This window comes from Muscardinus avellanarius, assembly GCF_963383645.1.
Source record: "Muscardinus avellanarius genome assembly, chromosome: 14".
Taxonomy (NCBI): Eukaryota; Metazoa; Chordata; class Mammalia; order Rodentia; family Gliridae; genus Muscardinus; species Muscardinus avellanarius.
The window spans coordinates 6,199,694-6,221,448 of record NC_137800.1 but is presented as its reverse complement, the minus strand read 5'-3'; the positions used below and the strand labels follow the sequence as shown (position 1 = coordinate 6,221,448).

Genomic DNA, 21,755 nt, shown 5'->3' with positions numbered 1-21,755 from the left:
CAGGACCAACGGCTGGAGCATAAGCATCTGCCAGCAGTCAGGACACAAATCCTGCCAGTGGGCAGTGCCAGCCATCACCTGGCTTCTGTCTCCCCCTCCTCCCTCCCATCCTCCTCCACCTTTGCTCCTCCCAGCCCTGGGCTTGCTCCCCCTGCATTTCAGAGTGGGTGGGTTCCCCAAGATGGACGCAGGAGGTCGGGGAGAGGTCAGCACATCTTTGATTGCGGCTGAGGGCTGGGGTCCCACAGCCTCCCGGCCTCGGTGTCCTTGCAGGCACTTGGGTTACGATCGCCCGCCATGATTCCTAAGAATATCTATCTCACATCAGAAGGCTGGATTTTTAAAAAAGATTTTTTTTCCTTTTCTTTCTTTCTCCTGGGAAGGGAACTCAGGGTCCTGGCATGCTGGCCAAGCACTCTAACCACTAAGCTATACCCCAGACCTTAAAAAAAAAAAAAAAAAAAAAAGAAAAAGAAAATTTAAAGCAGAGCATAAAATGGCAGTGAGGGGTCAGATCCCTGTTTTGGGATTAGAACACGATTCGTTTTGAGCTTTTAATTTTTAATTCTTTGCTAAGATAACGATTAATTGATATTTCCCATGAGCAGCAACTTGGCGGCCTGCTAAGTAGAGAGCTCCAGGCTGCCCCGGTGGGCCCTGCAGCCTCAGCCCCAAGTCTGGAAGCGGTGTGCACTGGGGACGCGGTTTGAGGAAAGGTCAGATTCCCGAATCTCCTGGTTCTTCTATCTGTCCCCACCTCCCCCCTGCCTCCCTCCAGCCCTTAACAGCAATCCATCACTGCTATCTTCTTTGATGTTTGCAAAGCACTCTACAGCCATTGTTGGAAGTTTTTCCTCTTATTTGCAAAGTACTTGACAACTATTTTTAGGAGTCTTTCCTCCCAAGTGGGGAGACCTGACCCCCCCAGGGCTGGGTTCCCACTGCCTCCCCAGGGGCTGCACGGCCTGGGTGGTGGCCTAGTCAGAGCCTGCGCCCTCTGAGAAGGGAGGGGGAAGTGGCTGTTATCAGGGTTCCTGCCAGAGAGTACTGCTGCTGGGCCCTGGCCCATCACCTTGCCTCCACAGCAGGGCTGGGCTGCACCCTCTCCATTCTTCAATCTGGGGAATAGACACACCTGGGCCATATGTAAGGGGCAAAATCGTCCCTTCTGGGTGGATTAGGAGTTGCTCGGGTGATCAGATCCATCTGTATCCCTTCTCTCTCTCTTTTTTTCTTCCTTCCTTGCTAATTAGATTTTAAGGCAGGCACAATGGTGCGTGTCTATAATCCCAGTACTTGGGAGGATGAGCCATGAGGTTCTCAGGTTCCAGGACAGCTTCAGCAACCTAACAAGACCCTGTTTCAAAACAAAACACAGAAAGGGCTGGGGATATTGCTTGGAGGTATAATGCCCCTGATTGCATTTCCCACTAACTAACATGCACACACACGCGCGCACGTGCACACACACACACACACACTATACATACATATATATATGTATATATATATATGTATATATATATATATATATATATTTAAAAATAGGCAAGCTAGGAGTGGGAATGGTAGTGCACTCCTATGATCCCATACTTGGGAGGCTGAGACTGGAGGATCACAGGTTCAAGGCCAGTGTGAAGTAATTTAGCAAGACCTTGTATCAAGATAAAATAGGGTTGGGGGCGTAGCTCAGAGGTAGAATGCCCCTAAGTCAATCCCCAGCACCATAAATAAATAAATAAATAAATAAATAAATAAATAAATAAATAAAATGCCCACGAGCTCAATCCCTAGTACCATAAAAAATAGGTTTTACAAACAGGCCAGCCAGGAGTGGTGGTGCGCTCCTATAATCCTGTACTTGGGAGGCTGAGACAGAAGGATTGCAGGTTTGAGAGCAGTGTGCTACAGTAGTTTAGCGAGACCCTGTTTCAAAATAAAAAATAAACTAGGGCTGGGGTGTAGCTCAGAGGTAGAGCAGCCCTGGGTTCAATCCCCCAGCCCTGGGTTCAATCCCCCCCCCCACACCAGGTAATAATGGCATTATGGAATGGTGTTTGTTTGTTTGTTTGTTTGTTTGTTTGTTTAATGTGGTGCTGGGGATGGAACCCAGGGGCTTTTCTACCTCCAGGCTACACTCCCAAACCTATTTTATACTTTATTTGGAAACAGGGTCTCACTAAGTTGCTGAGAGCCTCGCTCAGTAGCTGAGGCTGATTTCGAGCCTGAGCGATCCTCCTGTTCCCCCCCACCCCAAGTACTGGGATTACAAGGGTGCGCCATCACGCCAGCTGGAATGGTGTCTTAAAAAGGAAAGCTCTCAGACCCAACTGGTCTGATGCGACTTCTTCCTGGGCCTCTTGGCTGCGGTTGTGGCTTACACGGTGCATTAGCTGCTCCGCTCTCAATTTAACTCCACGGGATAAGCATTTTCCTCTGTGTCTACGACGCCTATGCAACCATCACTGCAAGTTTTCACTAACTGCTCGTTGAGTGTGTCGGCTGGCAGAGCACTGTGGTAGGAACGTAGAAACCTCTGCGGGTTGGGGGGTGGAGGGGCCATGGCGTCTGCCCCCGTGCCTAGAGAAAGCCCCTGAAGCGCCTTTCTCTTTCACCCCTGAGCCTTCTCCCCGGGGTGGACTTCCTTCTGGCTTGGCCTTCTACACATCCTACCCCAGCCCAGTAGTGTCTGCCACCAACCCTCAACCCGGTTGAGGGTATGGACCAAAAATGGATTGACTAATCCTGATACTCATTATTGATACTGAGGTCCAATCCACCCACCTAGATACCAGCATTCTGAGAGCAAGGGCCCCTCTTAGCTCCTGTGACATCTATTGGCGTGCTTAGAGAGAGATGTCCAGTAAATATTTGCCAGCCTTTAATGGCCGTACCTGGCCAGTGCCATAGTTGCCTGACTGTGTAACCCATTCTTTGAGGAAAGCCTGCCTGAGTTTTCCAGGCAAACCTTTGTGCTGGCCGACACATCCCAGGGTTGCTAGGTACTATGGTAGATTCTGTCCCCCGTGGGAAACAGCAAGTGTGAAAAGAAGAGGGAAACTTCCTTTCCCATGAGAGAATGTGATTTTTGATTGCAGACTTAAAATGTACCCAAACTAGAAAAGAAGTGGGTCTGGTCTGCTTACCTTTTAAAGGACTATAGTGTGGATCTCTACCTGTTAAAACGACAGACTGAGATGCGTTTGAATGAAATGATAGGCTGCTGGGGTTTCCTTTAAAAATACAGGATGGGAAGCCGGGCGTGTGGCACGCGCTTGTCATCCCAGCATTCGGGAGGCTGAGACAGGAGGATCACAGTTCACGGACGGCCTCAGCTACTTAGGCCCTTCGCAACTCAGTGAGACCCCGCTTCAAAATAAAAAAATAGGGCTGGTGGTGTAGCTCGGAGGTAAAATTCCCCTGGGATCCATCCCTAGTTCTTAAAAAAATTTAAATTAAGAAATGAAAGGGGTTGCAATAGGAACAACAATAAGAAACTCCTCCATCCTTAAGCAGCATCAGAGCAGGAACGCCAAGCCTCCGTTCACTTTTGAGACTGTACTGCCATCTAGTGTCTATTGCAAGCAAAAACGACACCACTTAGCTGGTGTCCCTCCGCGTGGGTTGGCTTGGACTGCGGTCCCTCTGGGTTCTGGCCTTCCTGTTCCTTCCTGGAGGACCTGGGTGGAGGGCGAGGCTGACGGGCGTTGATGGTTGTGGTGCCGTAGGACAGCAGGCTGCGTGCCGTCTCTGCCTGAGGCTGTGGGCCCAGCAGTCATCTCTGCAGGCAGGTGACCTTGGTGGAGGGCCCTCAGTGTGACCCAGGTGTAAAAATAGCCTCTGTGACTGCTCTGCTTAGCTCCCTGGCCTGAGCAAACAGCCCCTCGCACCTGCGAGTTGTTTACTTGGTAAGGACATGCAGCTACCTGTTTGCAGGTGCAAATGGCTGCTTGTGTGCCCAGAGTTGGGGAAGCCCTCTTCCTACATTCCCTTAGAGCTGACGGCTGGGCCACTGAACGGAACAGTGCGCAGCCTCAAGCCTTGGGGCTGGGGCCTGAAGGAGATAGCACAGTAAACCCCCTAAGAGGAGCTCCCTTTTCATTTATTATTATTTAAACTGGGGATGGAACCCAGGGACATTCTACCTCCAAGCTACATGCCCAGCCCTATTTTGTAGTCTATTTATTTATTTATTTGTTTTATTTGTTTATTTTTTTGGTGGTACTGGGGAGTTCTTGGAAGCCCTTCTACCTCCTGGCTACCTGCAGACCTATTTTATATTTTTATTTGGAAACAGGGTCTCTTAAGGCAGCACAGCTGGCTTCGAGCCTCCGTGACCCTCCTGTCTCTGCCTCCCAAGCACGGGGATTACAAGCGTGTGCCATCACGCCCGGCTTAGTCCTTTTATTTTTGAAACAGGGTCTCACTGAGTTGCAAAGGACCTCGCTAGGTAGCCGAACCACGAACCGCGATCCTCCCGTCTCTGCCTCCCAAATGCTGGGATTACAAGCGTGAGCCACCACGCCTGGCCCCCAGCCCTATTTTTTATTCTTCATTTTGAAACAGGAGCTCACCGAGTTACAAAGGGCCTTACTTAGTAGCCGAGGCTGTCCATGACCGTGATTCTACTGTCTCAGGCTCCCAAATGCTGGGATCACAAGCGTGTGCCACCCGGCCCGAGTAGGACCTCCCCTTTTCAATGGAAAAGAAGCCACCCTTGCCTCTGGCACTGGGACAGGAACAGTCTAGAGACCAAAGTGCCTATGTTTAGGGATAGAAAATTGAGATAGTCTGGGGTCAGAGACTTCAGGAAGTCCAAAGGCAGACTTTTCTAGAGATCGTAGGGAATGAGAAAACCGGCCAGGTCAGCCGCAGGAGATGGCCACACGAGACACTTGTCATTGTAAAACTCTTATGACCTAGAAGAAAGGAAAGCAGGCTGGGTAGGTGGAGTGGAGCGACTTAAGGATCAGAGCCTTCTGCCGGGAGGCGACACGTGTGTCCAATAAACTGGAAGGCGCTCATGCTTGTAACAGGTGCCTTTGGTTTATGAGCTAGTGAACAAGGGGAAGACGGGTGACACAGAGGCCATGGCGACACACTGAAGTAGGAAAGTGAGCAAATGAAGTGATTTTCAAGGCAGTTTGAGAATTTTGAGAATCCATTTGACCTAGAAATTCTACTTCCAGGAGCTGGGCATGAACACACACCTGTCATCCCAGCTACTTAGGAAGAAGAGGTAGAGTTGACTAATTTGAGGCCAGCCTGAACAACGTAGGCAGACCCTGTCTCATAAAATACAAAAGGTGTAGCTCAGTGGTAGAGCACTGGCCTAGCATGTATGAGGTCTGGGGTTCAATTCCCAGTAATCCCCCCAAAAAAGAAATAAATAAATTCTACTTCTAAGAGAGAATCCTAAGGAATAACCAGAAATGGACAAATTTATGTACAAAATGAGCAACATTCACAAAACAAAAATGAGTGACTGTGAAAATTAAGTAATTAATGATAGCACATGAGCCAGGCATGGGGACATGCTTATAATTCCAGACGCTGAGAGGCTGAGACAAGAGGATCGCAGGGTTGTGGCCAGCCTCAGCCACACAAGACCCCCTGCAACTCAGACCCTGTTTCAAAATAAAAATAAAATAGGACTGGGGGTGTAGCTCAGAGGTAAATACCCCTGGGCGTTCTATCCTCAGTGCCACCAAAATAAATAGATAAGTTAAAATGAGTTTATAAAAATTTCTAATGTGGGGGATGTCCTGTTATGAAGCAAAAAATGGCTCAAAGTTATAAAGCTTGACTTCAGCTGGTCAAAAAATATCAACATTCAAGTCTTGCAAAAGATATAAAGAAACAAAATACTCATAAATGTTGGTAATGTCATAGTTTTTTAAAAAAATACATCTTGGTACTTTGTGATTCTCCTAATGTAAATGTTTATTCAAAGGGAGAAGTAATCTTAAATTTGAAAGGGAAGAAGAGGGAGAAGGAAGGTGGAGGCTGACCTCAGTGCTGGAGACAGCCAGGCTAGAGCGGATGGCACACAGGCAGCTGTGTTCCATCTTTCTTGCTGTGTCTAGATGGTAGAGAGTAAAGCTTTCCACTCGTGCAGCCCTTGGGCACTGGCCCGGGCGGGGTCGTGGCCGAGCGGGCAGCTCGCAGTGGTCTTTCCCCTTCCGGGGAGCAGACAGAAGGATAGCAGTGCTGTCTGCGCTCCGGCTCTCAGATGTAGGAAGTAATCCTGCGTCTTTTCTCTGACTTCTCCGCCCAGCAGATATGTTCGATGACTTCTCGGAAGGCAGAGAGTGTGTCAACTGTGGGGCCATGTCCACCCCGCTCTGGCGGCGGGACGGGACAGGACACTACCTGTGCAACGCCTGCGGCCTCTACCACAAGATGAACGGTATCAACCGGCCCCTCATCAAGCCCCAGCGCCGCCTGGTAAGCTGCACCCGAGTGAAGGCCGCCAGGGCCTCCAGCCTGGCAGCCCTGGGGGAATCCACCAAGGGGAATTTGACACTGGAGGGGAGGGGATAGGGTGAGGGTTAAGTGGGTGGGTGGGAACACACCTTCAGAGTGAGCTTAAGCTCCAAGGACGAGCCAGACTCTGATCTGACCAGCCACTGCCTAGAAGTGGAAATGAGAGGCTCCTGAGAGTGGCGGCCCCGCCACAGCCGCAGACACCCAGCCTCCCTGGGAGCGCATCCCAGCTGTCTGTACCCAGTTGGGGTTGTCTTTTTTTTTTTTTGGCACTGGAGATTGAACCCAGGGGTATTCTACCTCTGAGCTACACCCCTAGCTCCTATTTTATTTTTATTTTGAAACAGTCTTGCTAGGTTGATGAGGGCCTCACTACCTGCTGAGGCTGTCCTCAAACCTACGATCCTCCTGTCTCAGCCTTCCAAGTACTGGGATTCCAGGCGTGCGCCAGCTCGGCTGGCTCTTGGGGTTGTCTTGAAGGCCTCCTGCCTCTGCTCAAGCCTTTGAAGACTAACTCAGAGGCTGTTTCATTGTCTTAAGTTGATCAGTTCATAAACCAAGAGCCCAGAAAGCTCGGGCTCCCGGTGTTAGCCCAGGGCTGGGATGTCTGCGACTGGCCGACATATTTGCTCCTGAATCTGAGCTTTTTTTTTTTTTTTTCCTTTGTCATTTGATTTTGACCTTAGGGAGAGAGTAACAGAGAGATCAACACTGTTGCTCTGGAGGTCCACCAAATTTATCCGCCACTCCTATCAGCTCCTGAATCAAGTGCTATTTCTATTTTTGGAAGAAGTTTCTCTGCCTACAGAGCCCAGTGTCTGCTGCTGCTTGATTTTTGTTTCTGTTTTTCTTTTCCTTTGTAAGATGTCGAATGGCAAGGCTAAAACCAGGTCTTAAGTGAGCAGTACAGAGGGCCTGGGGGTGGCCGGTAACGAGCCAGATCCCCTAACTGGCCTGAGCTCTCAGGGGCCCTCCTGTGGGGAAGCAGCAGCGCCTGCCTTCCACCGGGACAAAGTTTGTTTCCTGTGTTGCAGTCCGCCTCCCGCCGAGTGGGCCTCTCCTGTGCCAACTGCCAGACCACCACCACCACGCTGTGGCGCCGCAACGCCGAGGGCGAGCCGGTGTGCAACGCCTGCGGTCTATACATGAAGCTCCACGGGGTGAGTGGATGCCGGCCCCGCCCATATAGACCACGCCCACATGCAGGCCACACCCCGGGCCACGCCCACTCCTGCCGCTCAGGCCCCCCTCTGCCTTCACTGGCTCCTGTAGGGGTTGTGTCCCTTCTCTTATTCCAGCCACTAAATCTTCACCTGTCTTCTTTCCTTCAGGCTAGAATTCAGGGTTTTTTCCTCCGATGTGTGGTGGCATTGCAGTCCAGTGGGTGAAGTGATCACTTGTCTAAGAATAAACACTGGGCTGGGGACGTACCTCCATGGCACAGCACTTAGACGCGCGCACGTGTGTGTGTGTGGGGGGGGGGGGGGTTACTGGGGGTGGAACCCAGAGGCTTTCTACCTCCGGGCTATACCCCCAGACCCATTTTATATTTTATTTGGAAACAGGGTCTCACTAAGCTGCTGAGAGCCTCACTAGGTAGCTGAGGCTGGCTTCAAACCTGTGCGATCCTCCTGTCTCAGCCTCCCCAAGCGCGGGGATTACAGGCGTGCACCACCACGCCCGGTGATTTACATGATTAAAAGACACTGAGGGTAAGACACCTTTTTTAAATAAAATATAATGAAAATACTGGGCAATAAAATACCACAATGAAAATACTAGCAATAAAATAAATGCAATAAAATTCCAAACAATAAAAGTAAGAGAACATAAAGAGAAGTATTTATATAACCTTGGGCATGGGGGAAGAACTCCTTAAGCAAATATAAGAAAGGTTAGATAAACTGGGAGCAGTGGTGCATGCCTGTAATCCGGGTATTTTCGAGGTTGAGACAGGAGGATTGAGGGTTTGAGGCCAGCCTCATTAATTTAGTGAGATCCCCTCAGCAACTTAGCAAGACCCTGTTTCAAAATAATTTTAAAAAGAGTTGAGGGTATAGTTTGGAGGCTGAATACCTCTGGGTTCAATCTATTACCAAATAAATAAATAAACAAATAAGCCGGGCGTGGTGGTGCACACTTGTAATCCCTGCGCTTGGGAGGCGGAGACAGGAGGATGGCGCAGGTTCGAAGCCAGCCGTGCTGGCTTAAGAGACCCTGTTTCCAAATAAAAAAGTATAAAAATAGGTCTGGGAGTGTAGCCCGGAGGTAGAAGGGTTTCCAAGTACCCCAGTACCACCAAAAAACAAAAACAAACAAAAAAACCCCAATATTATGCTAAGTGAAATAAGCCAGCCATAAAAAACAAAAAGAAATACAATATGGTTCTACCTGAAGTGTTGCAAAGACAGAACGCAGAGGGGCTTACCGTGGGCTGCGGGAGGGCAGCTGGTTTAATGGGTGCAGAATTTCACTTGGACAAAATGAGAAACACCCTGGGGGTGGGCTGGGCTGGGCTGCGGATGGAGCCCTGAGCTGGCGTGGAGAGGGTAGACTCCCTGCTACGACACACGTGTGAATTTCCCTGCAGCGAGAAACAAATGTCCTGGAGCAGAAGGTGTCAGCAGGAGGGCCAGGGGTCCGGAGCTGCAGGAGATGGAGATGGTGGGGGCGAGTAGGAAGCCAGTTCAAGTTCATGCTGCCCGTTTCCGTCTCTTATTCTTGTAACACACCGGAAGGATGACCCGTGGTCCTTTTGCTGGCCCCGACACTTGTGCTCATGACTCTCAGCCATGGCTGCCCGTTCATGAGCACCAGATGCGGCGCAAGTCCTGTCCTTGGTCAGTTCGTGCCAGGACCTGGCACCAGGCGGCCTTTCTAGTGTCGTCCCTTGCCCTCTCCTCCACCCAGGAACCCACGCTGGCTGAGCCGGAGCCGCGCCCGGGCAGCGCTGCTGCAGGGCGCCTTTGCGTCTCTGCTGCCCGGGACTCCCGTTTATTTGGTCGGCGGAATCGGCACTCATCTCTGTTTTCTCAGCGCCCTGCGGTGGATGATAAAGGCTTCCGCACACTGTCCCCGCTGCCTGAGATGCCTGCCCTTGTCCGCTTGACAGCCTCTTACCCCGGGGTCACCTCCACAGCGAAGCCTCCTGCGCGTCCTCACGTCCCCGCCGCCCAGTCTGCACTTCCTGTTTTCCAGTTCACCTAACAGTCTGCTTATTCCTACTTCTCTGTCTCCCCAATAAAACGAACTTCTGATGGGAAGGAACTGTGATTCATTCCTCTCCAGGGTCTAGTAAAATACCCCCATGTGACCTAGGTGCCTGGCTTTAAAATAATGGGGTGCTAGGGACCAAACCTGGGGCTTCCTGCGGGCCAGGCGAAGGCTCTAACAGGAGTGCATCCCTAGCCCCGATTTTTTTTTTTTTTTTTTTTTTTTTTTTTTTTTTTGTGGTGCTGGGATGGAACCCAGGGGCATTCTACCTCTAAGCTACACCCCTAGCCCTATTTTTATTCTTTTTTTTCAGTACTGGGGATGGAACCCAGGGCATTCTACCTTCGAGCTACACCACCAGCCCTGTTTTTTATTCTTTGTTTTGGAACAGGGTCTCAATGAGTTGCAAAGGGCCTCACTGAGTAGCTGAGGCTGGCCACAAACTGCCACCCTCCTGTCTCAACCTCCCAAATGCTGGGATTACAAGCGTGTGCCACCATACCTGGCCCTAGATCCTTTATTTAAAAGTAGAATTGAAACCGGGCATGGTGGCAAATGCTTGTAATCCCAGTACTTAGGAGGCTGAGACAGGAGAATTAATTGTGAGTTTGAGGACAGCCTTAAAAGACTCTCATCAACCTAGAGAGACTGTTTCAGAATAAAAATAAAATCTGAGCCGGGCATGGTGGCACATTGTGGGTTTGCAGCCAGCCTCAGCTACTTAGGCCCTCCACAACTTAGTGAGACCCTGTTTCAAAATAAAGAATAAAAAGTAGGGCTGCAGGTGTAGCTTGGAGGTGGAATGCTCCTGGGTTCAATCCTTAGTACTACATCAAAAATGATAATAAATTTAAAAATAAATAAAATTAGGCTGGGGTGTAGTTTAGATGTAGAAAATCCTGCGTTCAATCCACATTACCACCAAAAACAGAAAAAAAGAAAAAGAATTGGTTTCCTTTTCAGCAGGCGCTCTGGGGCCTGTACACCCAGACGCGTTTCCTGGGAGTGTGGCGCGCTCTTTTCCTGCCTCTTCCCGTTTGTTTTAATACCACAGCACATACTTACAAGTGGAAAGCCCTTCCATACTGACGTGTGACTCTTCAGGTCCCCAGGCCTCTTGCAATGCGGAAAGAAGGGATCCAAACAAGAAAACGGAAGCCCAAGAACCTGAATAAATCCAAGACGCCGGCAGGTGAGGAGCAGGGAGCGTCTGCTCGGCCAGGCAGCGGCCCAGGCTGCTGAGGGCACGGTGGCCTCGGCCAGCCTCGACTCTGTGGGTCAGGGTGGACACCGTCGCATGGGACGTCGGTACCCGGAGCTTTTGCACGAGGCTCAGCTCAAGCTGTAGTCTGATTCATGATGATCGCAACGGGTCTGGAGAAGAGGGGGCATTGCTGGGTCCCTCTGTCTCTGGTGCTGTGGCCACCCACGAACGTAGTCCATTTCACTTTTCTCAGAGAGGCAGGGTCCTGTTAGTCACGTTGCCCACAGATTAGTCTATAACCAAGCCATCCCTGTCATCACTTGGTGCTTAGCTCGCTCTTTATTGATTGATTGATTGGTGGTACTGGGGGTGAAAACCCAGAGGCTTTCTACCTCCGGGCTATACTCCCAGACCTATTTTATACTTTATTTGGAAAAAGGGTCTCACTAAGTTGCTGAGAGCCTCACTCAATAGCTGAGGCTGGCTTCAAACCTGTGCGATCCTCCTGTCTCTGCCTCCCAAGCGCGGGGATCACAAGCGTGCGCCACCACGCCCGGCTTGTGCTTAGCAGTTTAGAAAGCTCGTTCATAAATGCGATCTCAGTGATGTGTGCAAGACGCCAGAGCAACAATTTATTATCCCCATCTTTCCACGAGCAGACCGAGGCCCAGAGAGCAGTGACTTAAGCAGTCACTCAGCTGTTCAGGGCAGGTCTGGAATTAAAACCCACGTTTGTACACACCAGGGTCAGTGGTCTGTGCAGCCACCACTCTGCCTTCCTGATTTCTGGGTTGATCACGCGGCTTGCTAATGTCCCCTCCCAGAGCATTCTTTGCCACCAAGTTAAGGATTACATAGACCGAGGCTGCTGTTACAGAGAATATAAATTTGCTGATCTGATAAGTTTGTCTTCTAAGGTGTGACAGACTCAGATAAATTGCCCATTTCTACAACTAGCACATGATCAGAATCCTACCTTCTAGATTCAACAGTGGCTTCCTCCTTCTGGCAGAAATATTTCTTACTAAATATTTCTTACTATATTATTATTATAGAAATAATTCCACCACAGTCTTCCTCCCCTTTCTCCCTGCTTGTTCACCTACTGCTTACAAATGTGTAACCCCATTTCCTCACATGGAGCCCACAAAGGCAGAGCGGGTGTTTGGTATAGGTGTACATTTCCCCTGTCCCAGAATTCAAATCCACAAAGCTAGATTTGGCAGAACCCAATCTGAACCCACACACGTCTGTTCATGATCTCCATTTATCCCAATCAGTACTATGGCCCGAGTTTTCCTGTAGAGATATTGATGTATTTAACTGCAGGTTGTTTTCCCAGACACCTCTGAAGGTATTCTGTAACATACAGCATTTGGGCTTTTCACAATTCAGAGAGTCCAGCTGTGGAACACATGTGGTCCCAAGGGGGTGGCTGGGATCTGGGCATCATTGGGGAAAGTCCTTTTGGAATTCTGATACTTCTGCCCCATTTTGAGAGCTGCTGCCCGCCACCGATAAGCTCCCAGCTTCTCTCCCAGGCAAATGCCAAAAAAAGAAAAAAAAAAAAGCCATCAGCAGGGACCTGTCCCACTGTCACAAAGGGCTGCCCTTCCACGTCCCTGCCCCTGGGCCGGTCCTGACTCTGCCTTGTTCCAGGTCCTTCGGGCAGCGAGAGCCTCCCTCCCACCAGCAGTGCCTCCAGCAGCTCCAGCAGCGCCCCAACCACCAGCAGCGAAGAGATGCGCCCCATCAAGACAGAGCCCGGGCTGCCGCCTCACTACGGGCACAGCAGCTCCATGTCCCAGGTACACAAGCACCAGTAGGGCGGCCAGGCTTCAAGGAGGACAGCACTGTGGGGCTACGAAGCCCAGCCTCCGATCGCTCCGTCCCCTCAGCTCATCCTAGCGAGGGGGTGACTTAGACACACCGGGTCCAGCGGCTCCCCTGAGCCATGACCTTCAGGAATAAGGAGAGGGATGGTGCCCGGACTGGCAGCCAGGTGGAGGGGCAGGAAGCCAGCTGAGCCCCCTGACTCAGGCAGAGTTGGGGCTCCCTCGACTGAGGGGTGACTGACGTTGGCTTTGAAGGGCTTCAACAGGAGGAGACAGGAAGGGCGACCTTCCAGCACGAGGCCAGCGTGGGTGGGGAGGTGTCCGGCAAGGTACCCTCTTCTCTGGGTCCCTCTTACGGATGCTACAGTGGTGCCCCTGCTTCCCTGACCCTTGTGGGGCCAGGATGCTGCAGTTTCCCTTTGTGGCTCCTCTGCTTTTCCTCTACCTTAACTGGAAGGCTGTGCCCGCCCTCACCAGCTTCTTCCTATGGGAGTGGTCCTGGGAGAACCTGGTCCCAGAGGCCAGGAGAGCCAGCATCCCTGTCCAGGCAGGGAGATGACCACATCTGGGCACAGATGGTGCTGGATAGTAGGAACGTCCTGCAGCCAGCAGGGGTGGGGGTCCTAGGGGTAGTGCTGTGCTCATCAGCCTCGGGAGGGGGGTGTCACACAGACCCTCAGTAGAGATCCTGGGGACCAGGGAAATGCAGAACAGCACGTGCCCCCTGCCCACCTCTTTCCTGGGGCTGGAGCACTCCCAGGGATATCTGCGCAGTGGGCTCCCCTCCTGAGGCCCTCCCCCTGCGCCCTTGCCCTCGAGGGCACCCCAGGCTCATGGCGCTCTCTGCCTTTCAGACGTTCTCCGTCAGCGCGGTGTCTGGCCACGGGTCTTCCATCCACCCAGTCCTCTCGGCCCTGAAGCTCTCCCCGCAAGGCTTCGTGTCTTCTGTCAGCCAGTCGCCTCAGGCCAGCTCCAAGCAGGACTCTTGGAACAGCCTGGTTTTAGCTGACAGTCATGGGGACATAATCACCGCCTAATCTCCCCTCCTCCCTCTTCAAATTCCTGCACGGACCTGGGGCCAGCAGACCAAGGCTCAGCTGCCCCGCTGCCCCTCTGTGTGGGAAGGACTCCGGAACAACTAGGAAGAAACTTGAAGTCCACGACGGGGCAGGGAAGTGGGTGCCAGCTTCTTTTAGATGTCTTTTCGAGGTGGAGGAAGAGCCCAGCCTTTGCTACAAGTGCAGCAAGCCTCTTCCATGCATTGGACTTCTTTTTCCTTTCCCGCCCGCCCAGTCCTCGAGGGAGACAAGATGCCCTTCCCCTCTCCTTCCCACCACTGTGGCCCGAGGCTGTGATTTCTCCGTTGTGTTTTCAGCGTGGGGGCTGTAAAGGCGGCTTGAGGGGCCCGTGCTCCAGGACCCCCGCTGTCACCTGGCAGCAACAGGGGCAGCCCCCGCCTGGTCCAACACTCCCCTCATGCATGGCGTGTGCCTGTGTCTCCCCAGAGGTAGCACATCTGACTCCAGAAGTATTGGGTGCAATGCAGATGTTACTGAGGGCCTCCTGGGTGGAGGGGGGAGAGGGCCCCTCCCCCGCCACCACATCTCCATGAAATGTCACCTTGCAGCGCAGCCTTCTCTGTCCCCCCCCCCCTTCATCCCAGGGCCTTTGACCTAAAAATACCGCCTGCCGTTCTGAGTGACTCAGTCTGTCTTCAGCCCAAGAGTGCCTGTCTCCATCTCTGTCTAACGAGCTCAGCTCAGCAGTGTAGCCCTGGCACCTCGGGGTGCCGAGGAGGAACAAAATGTCCTGCTGCTAAGGCAGCTTTGGGGGACACTCGTCCTCGGGCCATCTGGTGGGACCGTACAGCTGGAGGATTCTAGCATTCTTCAGCTGCCCAGCCTGGGCCTCTCATCCAGACAGCGGCCGAGTCCACCAGCGCCTGCTTCCTGTGCGAGACAGGAATCTTCTGTCCAGGAGATGAAAAGCTGGAAAGTTTGCAAGACATACTCAAAGAAAACAACCAAGGAAACCAGACTGTCAAGACGGTTGTAAGAGACACTGCGGTGGTTCCTGAGGGATGGGCCCGTGGAGACTCCTCCTCGCCCTCGTTCTCCACCCACGGAGCTGTGGCTGACTGTGGCATCACCCTGTCCCGCCCCAGGACACCCAGCCCCATCCCCACCCTCCAGGACACCCAGCCCCATCCCCACCCTCCTGGCCGTAGCAGAGAATACCTTTGAGCCAAGATTCTGTTCTAATCAGCATATACACTGTCTTCTCCCTGGGGCTGCCCCCTCCCCTCACCCACCAACCTGTTAACATTGTCTTAAGGTGAAATGGCTGTAAAATCAGTATTTAACTAATAAATTTATCTGTATCCCTCGTTCCCTTCTCCTCCCTGGGAGGTGTGATGCTGGCGTCCCTCACTGGGGACTCCACAAACCCCGCAGGCTGCTTCCAATCCCTTCCATCTGTTTGAGCAGCTGCTACCTCTAAGTGGTAGGGCTGGTGGGAAGAGCGCCCAGCCCAGCCAGGGACAGGCCAGCTCGCCGCTCGTGTCCTAGGAGAGGGTCGGACCGACCACTGGCCCCAGCCCTGGGCTTCACCTCTGTGGGACAGCAGCCACTGACCTGGGAGAGGGGGCATTTTTAGGGCTCCATCTGTGGCCTGAGGCTCCAGCTACCTGGAAGATGGGCCATCCCTCCTGGCCCCTCCCGGGCATTAGGATGTGTCTGCATGGGAATCCAAAGAAAGGCTCCGGCTATCTCCTGCTTTTTCTTTATTGTTTGATCCAAACAGGTCCTTAAAGGAGCAAATGATTCTTGCCTTTCTGAGAGGAAACTGAAGCTCTGTCTCCTTTATCCATTTTGACTTCACCTCTTTTTAGCAACAGAATCGCTTAGCTGTTTCATCATGAAGTAAGTGGGCAGGAAGTGGTGGGGCAGACGTGTGACCCCAGTGGTGGGCAGACGTGTGACCCCAGTGGTGGGCAGACGTGTGACCCCAGTGGTGGGCAGACGTGTGACCCCAGTGGTGGGCAGACGTGTGACCCCAGTGGTGGGGCAGACGTGTGACCCCAGTGGTGGGCAGATGTGTGACCCCAGTGGTGGGCAGATGTGTGACCCCAGTGGTGGGGCAGACGTGTGACCCCAGTGGTGGGCAGACGTGTGACCCCAGTGGTGGGCCGGACGTGGGGCGGACGTGTGACCCCAGTGGTGGGGCGGACGTGTGACCCCAGCTCTTGGGAGTCTGAGAGGAGGAACACAGGTTTGAGACCAGCCTCAGCAATTCAGTGAGACCCTCATTCAAAATAAAAAGGGCTGAGGGTGTAGCTTGAAAATAGAATGCCCCTGGGTTCAATCCCTCGTACCCTCCCTAAAAGAAGCAAGCTGTACCTTAGTTTTGTTTTTGTGGTTCTGAGGATGGGACTCAGGGGTGTTCTGCCTCTAAGATACGCCCCTAGCCCTATTTTGAAACAGGGCCTTGCTGAGTTTCTGAGCGTCTCACTAAGTTGCTGAGGCTGGCTTTGAACCTTTGAACTGCCTGTCTCAGCCTCCCAAGTACTGAGATCACAAGTGATGCCACCAAACCCAGCTATACCTAAAAAAAAATTGTGTGTGTGTGTGTGTGTGTGTGTGTGTGTGTGTGTGTGTGTGGTACTGGAGATCAAACCCAGGGGGAGTCTGGCTGGGTTGCTGAGAGCCTCACTAAATTGCTAAGCCTTGACCCCGCAATCCTCCTGTCTCAGCCTCCCAAGTACTGGGATTATAGGTGTGCACCATCATGCCCGGCTCTACCTCAGTTTAAAAAGAATAAAAACCGTAACTGTTCATCTCTGCTAACAGGCACCAGACGGTCAGTCACTGAGCCGAGTTCCTGCTGAAGGCAAAGACATTCGCTTTGGCTGACGGATACCACATGGGTGGCTACATAGGGGCTTTTGCTTAATTAAAAATGGCTTGTGGTAAGCCAGGTGTGGTGGTGCACCCTTGTAATCCCAGCATTTGGGAGACTGAGACAGGAGGATCCTGGTTCGAGGCCAGCCTCAGTTACTTAGTGAGGCCCTTTGCAACTTAGTGAGACCCTATTTCAAAGTAAAGAATAAGCCAGGTGTGGTGGTGCATGCTTGTAATGCCAGTACTTGGGAGGCTGAGACAGGAGGATTGCGCAGGTTCGAAGCCAGCCTCAGCTACCTAGTGAGGCTCTCGGCAACTTAGCGAGACCCTGTTTTCAAATAAAATAGGTCTGGGAGTATAGCCCAGAGGTAGAAGGTCCCTGGGTTCCTTCCTCAGTACCTAAATAATAGTAAAGAGTAAAAAATAAGGCTGGGAGTGTAGCTCGGAAGTAGAATGCCCCTGGTTCCATCCCCAGTGCCCCCCACGCACACACGAAAGACTTGTGGTTTGCTAATGGTTGACTCTGGGTCCCTGCTGTACATAAATACACCTGGGACAGATTCCGTATCCACAACTATCTGTGCTGTGGCCCCCTCGAGTGACGGTGGTGCTGGAGAGGACCGGGCCACGGAATGGGCTCCGAGTTGGGGGTTTTGGGACCCGTGCTCCTCCACATCTGGCCAGTGCGTGGCTCTCAGCCTCCCTCTGCAGCTGTTCTGCCTTGTCACCTATGAGAGTGGGTTGCACACACTGGTCCTCGCAGCACACTGAGGCACGAGGAGCACACCCCCTCTCCTTTTGGCCGCGCTGTGAGGACAGTCAGGAGGCGACATAGTCTCCATTCACTTGGCCCGAGTGTCCGTGCCCAGGCAATCGCAGCAAGGTGGCTCCACGCTCCCTCTGGGCCCCGCGCTCTTGTTGACACAGAGGAAACCTCAGGGCCCGAGGCTTGAATGTGCTCCTTCCAAAGACTGGAGATGGACACCCTGTCCCGCCCGTGGAAACAGAACCTCGACTGTGGCCGATGCTTAGGTCGACAGATGTTTGGGAGATCATACAACCAACGGTGTCGTCCGCCACGCCACCACCAGGAAACCGAATGTACCCCAGGGGTAGCTTTCGCAGAAATACACATGCTGGAACTCCGTCTAGACACTGCCAGACCGGCTCAGTAGCAGCCGGAGGCCCCGGCTGCCTGGTGCTTAACACAGTTAGCTGGGGGCCCACGCCGCATTCTGTCCATGGCCTACGCTTGTCACCAGACTTCCCTCTAAGTGCCCCTTCAAGAAGAGAAGGCTGCCGTTAGTCAGGGGCTTCAGGAGAGCTCGGGGCTGGTGGGCTCGAGCCGGAGGCGGCAGCGGCTGAGGCTTACCTCACTGTGCGCATTCACTCTTATTGGTAGAGCTGGGATTGGACCCGGGGCCTTCTACCCCTGAGCTATGCCCCTGCCCTATTTTTATTTATTTATTCAGTTATTCATGTATTGCAGTACTGGGGCTTGAACCCAGGGGCATTCTATCTCCGAGCTACATCTCTAGCCCAGTTTTTTATTCTTTATTTTGAAACAGGGTCTCACTAAGTAGCTGAGGCCGGCCGTGAACCCCGATCCTCCGGGTCTCCGGCTCCCCAGTCCTGAGATGACAAGCGTGTGTCTCCATGCTCGGCTCCTATTTTTATTCTTGAGACAGTTTTGCTGCTTTGCTGAGCAGATATCTCACTGCACTATTGAAGCTGGTCTTGAACCTGAGATCGTCCTGTCTCAGCCTCCCAAGGACTGGGACTAAAGGCATGCGTCCCACTCTGGTTTAGATGCTCTATCAAATCTACCCAAGACTTTGGCATCTTCTTTCCTTCACCCCCTCCTATAATGACAGGTTTGGGAGGGGCTGCAGGCTACAATTGGGACAGCAATGAGACTGGCCAAAGGCTTGGGGTGTTTTTGTTTTTTTTTTAGTGCTAGGCATGGTGGTGCACACTTGTAATCCCAGCATTTGGGAGGCTGAGACAGGACGATTGTGGTTCACAGACAGCCTCAACTACTCAGTGAGGCCCTTTGTGACTCAGTGAGACCCTGTTTCAAAATAAAGAATAAAAAATAGGACTGGGGGTGAAGCTTGGAAGTAGAATGTCCCTGGGTTTTCAATCCCCAGCCTGCAAACACACACACACACACACACACACACTGGGGGTCACAGAGTTCTGCAAAACTCTGTACCCACTTTCCCCCAAAAAAGTACATATCGCTTGAGATTTTGCATACCACTCATAATTTTAGGGGCCTTGAATTCTGGAAGCTTTTCCACAAATCCCTGCTTAAGAATACCTGCTCTATAAGCCGGGCGTGGTGGCGCACGCTTGTAATCCCTGCGCTTGGGAGGCTAAGACAGGAGGATCACACAGGTTCGAAGCCAGCCTCAGCTACTTAGTGAGGCTTTCAGCAACTTAGTAAGACCCTGTTACCAAATAAAATATAAAAAAAGGTCTGGGAGTATAGCCCGGAGGTAGAAAGCCTCTGGGTTCCACCCCTAGTACCACACACAAAAAAAGAATGCCTGCTCTGGGGCGGTGTAGTCCAGGGCTGCAAAGCGGAGCTCGTCAGACTGACGGGTTCGAGTCTAGCCGGGCTTCCCAGGTGCTTGGTGAGGGAAGCTGGGCCCAGAGTCGAGCTTTCTGTTTAGATACAAAGCCAAGCCATCGAACGGGCCCAGGACAGTGGTCAAGCCCCAAGCTGCTCCTGGATCCAGGAAGGTCCTGTGGCCCAGCCTCTAGCTGGGGGCTCAGGTGTCCAAGGACAGGGCTGCAGAAGCCCCAGTCCCTCCCTCCCAGGGACCAGAGGCCTGGACTCTACAGGGGAACGTGGGGTTGCAGGAGACACGCTGCGGGGAACTGGGATCACCAAGGTCTCCAAGGGCTGGCCCGGGAGGGTTAAATGAGACCGAAGGAAAACTGAACCCTCACTAAGGGGAAGAAAGCCCGGGGTGGAAGAGCATGCCTCACTGTTCTAGACCACAGGGGTCTCAGAGCTCGTCTGAGGGGCCACCTTCAGGGGACTTGCCCAAAGCCACTGGGCTGGTGGGAGAGAGAGTGGCCATTTACCCTCTGCCCCCGCTAGCCGGCCCTGAGACTGAGCAGGCACGGTACCTGCAGTTAATGCGCTTATCATGTGGGGGCGCCCACACCCTCCTCCCTGTCTCCAACACAGTCTTCATTTTCAAACCATTAACCTGAGAACAGTCCCCAGTTCTCCTAACAAAAAGCCCCCGCTGCTGACACTGCACTCTGGATGCTGCTGGCAGCTTTATTTAGCCACCGAAAGCATTTCACATCCTCACAATCATGTGAAGAAGAAGATATGGCCGTGGATGTTAAGTCGCTTGTTGAAGGTTACAGGGCATGGAAGCGCAGAATCAGGATTCAAATCATGTCTCTTTGACTCTACCGCCTGAGCTATTACACCCCATCCCTGCCCCTTCTAAAAGTGGAATCCTGCAAGCTGGGGAGCCCTTCACAGCCTGGCTCCAAGCACTTCTCAGCTGAGGTGTGATTCTTAACTAATATCTCAATTAACCATTCATTCAACAAAGACAGTGAGTCTACCTCCAAGCGCTGCTCCCTGAGCCCCACCTGCTGGAAGTGTGGTCCCTGGGACAGCAGTAGCAGCTTCACCTGGTATTTGCTGGAAAGAAATCCTGAGCCCCGGAGTCAGAACTTGCATTAAACAGCTGTCCAGCTGATCCACGTGCACATTACAGTTTGAGAAACGTGGCTTTATATGTCTATAATACCATAAAATAGATGCTCTTTTTATGTGGTGCTGGGGATGGAATCCAGGGGCATTCTACCTACCTCTGAGCTATGCCCACAGCCAGTTTTTTTTTTTTCTTTATTTTGAAACTGGGTCTCACTAAGTTGCAGAGGGCCTCACTAAGTAGCTGAGGCTGGCCGAGAAGCCGGATCCTCCTGTCTCAGCCTCCCAAGTACCGGGATTACAAGCACGGGCCACCACATCCAGCTAGGTGCTCTAGTTGATGGATACATTTAGAGATGGTGCGACTTGCTTTTATCCCCACAGCTGATAAGGAGGCAATTGGTGTAAAGACCTTACAGAGTGTCTTGCACATAGAAAAAAGCAACACTATCCTTATAAACGACAGAGCCCAGCTCTGACCCACTAGGCTTCCCCACTGCACAGCCCCTTCCATGGCGTTCATTCCACCGGGTGAAACAAGATGGTGCCATGGCTCCCTGCGAGCACAGCCAATCTACCACAGGGGCACAAGGAGCCCAGAAGCTTCTGTAGGAGCTAAGCCTCACGCTCTGCCTCCAGAGTCTGCACCCTAGGTAGCCGAGGCCTTTCTGGGCCTCCTTCCTCTCTTTACCTCTGGCCCCAGCCTCAGCAGGCGGCGCCGTGGAAGGCCCGCAGTGCTGGCCACGTCCTCCCAGGACCCTCAGTTACGGTCTGAGTGCCGGCCATCCTCCTGTTTGCAGAAAACCTACTCTCCATTGCCCAAACTTCTTTTGACTTCCTGGAAGTACTGGCTCCCCATTTTCCATGGAGAACTAACAACAGACTGTATTTATATTTGAATGGCCTACTATTTTACTGCTTTCATCCTTTCAAGTAAAATTTAATAGTGTTCTGTTTGTTTGCGACAGGGCCTCGCTATTTTGCATAGAATATCTTCCAAAGCCCGGCCAAGCGATGGCTGTGCCTTAGCTTTCTGAGTAGCGGGGATTAGAGCTCAGCTTTACACAAACATTTTAAAGCAAAATTTGCTTATGGTAAAAATTTAATATAGTCAGGCATGGTGGCGCACACTTGTAATCCTAGTACTTGGGAGGCTGAGACAGGAGGGTTGCAGGTTGGCAGCCAGCCTCAGCTACTTAGTGAAGCCCTATGCAACTTAGTAAGACCTTGTTTCAAAATAAAGAATATAAAGTAGGGCTTATAGTGTGGCTTGAAGGTAGAATGCCCGGGTTCAATCTTCAGTACTGAAAAATCAATACAAAGTAAAACATTTAAGCCAGGTGTGGTGGCGCATGCTTGTAATCCCAGCACTTCGGAGGCTGAGACAGGAGGATCACACAGGTTCGAAGCCAGCCTTAGCTACTTAGTGA

The 21,755-nt window shown here is 52.1% G+C and overlaps 1 protein-coding gene across 3 annotated transcripts in view; it reads left to right on the top strand.

Moving 5' to 3' along the window:
* The window catches only part of GATA4 (GATA binding protein 4), a gene marked incomplete at both ends in the record, with an annotated part of 59,586 nt that extends 45,811 nt beyond the window's left edge, over positions 1–13,775 (top strand). The window contains 5 exons of one of the 3 annotated variants that reach the window (XM_080710036.1): positions 6,281–6,447; positions 7,521–7,646; positions 10,804–10,891; positions 12,563–12,711; positions 13,593–13,775. In XM_080710036.1, coding sequence (XP_080566162.1) covers positions 6,281–6,447; positions 7,521–7,646; positions 10,804–10,891; positions 12,563–12,711; positions 13,593–13,775 — 713 coding nt within the window. Of the gene's footprint in view, positions 1–6,277; positions 6,448–7,520; positions 7,647–10,803; positions 10,892–12,562; positions 12,712–13,592 lie in introns of those variants that run through there. The other 2 variants (XM_080710035.1, XM_080710037.1) reach the window with 2 other exon arrangements.
* Positions 13,776–21,755: the final 7,980 nt, after the last annotated feature.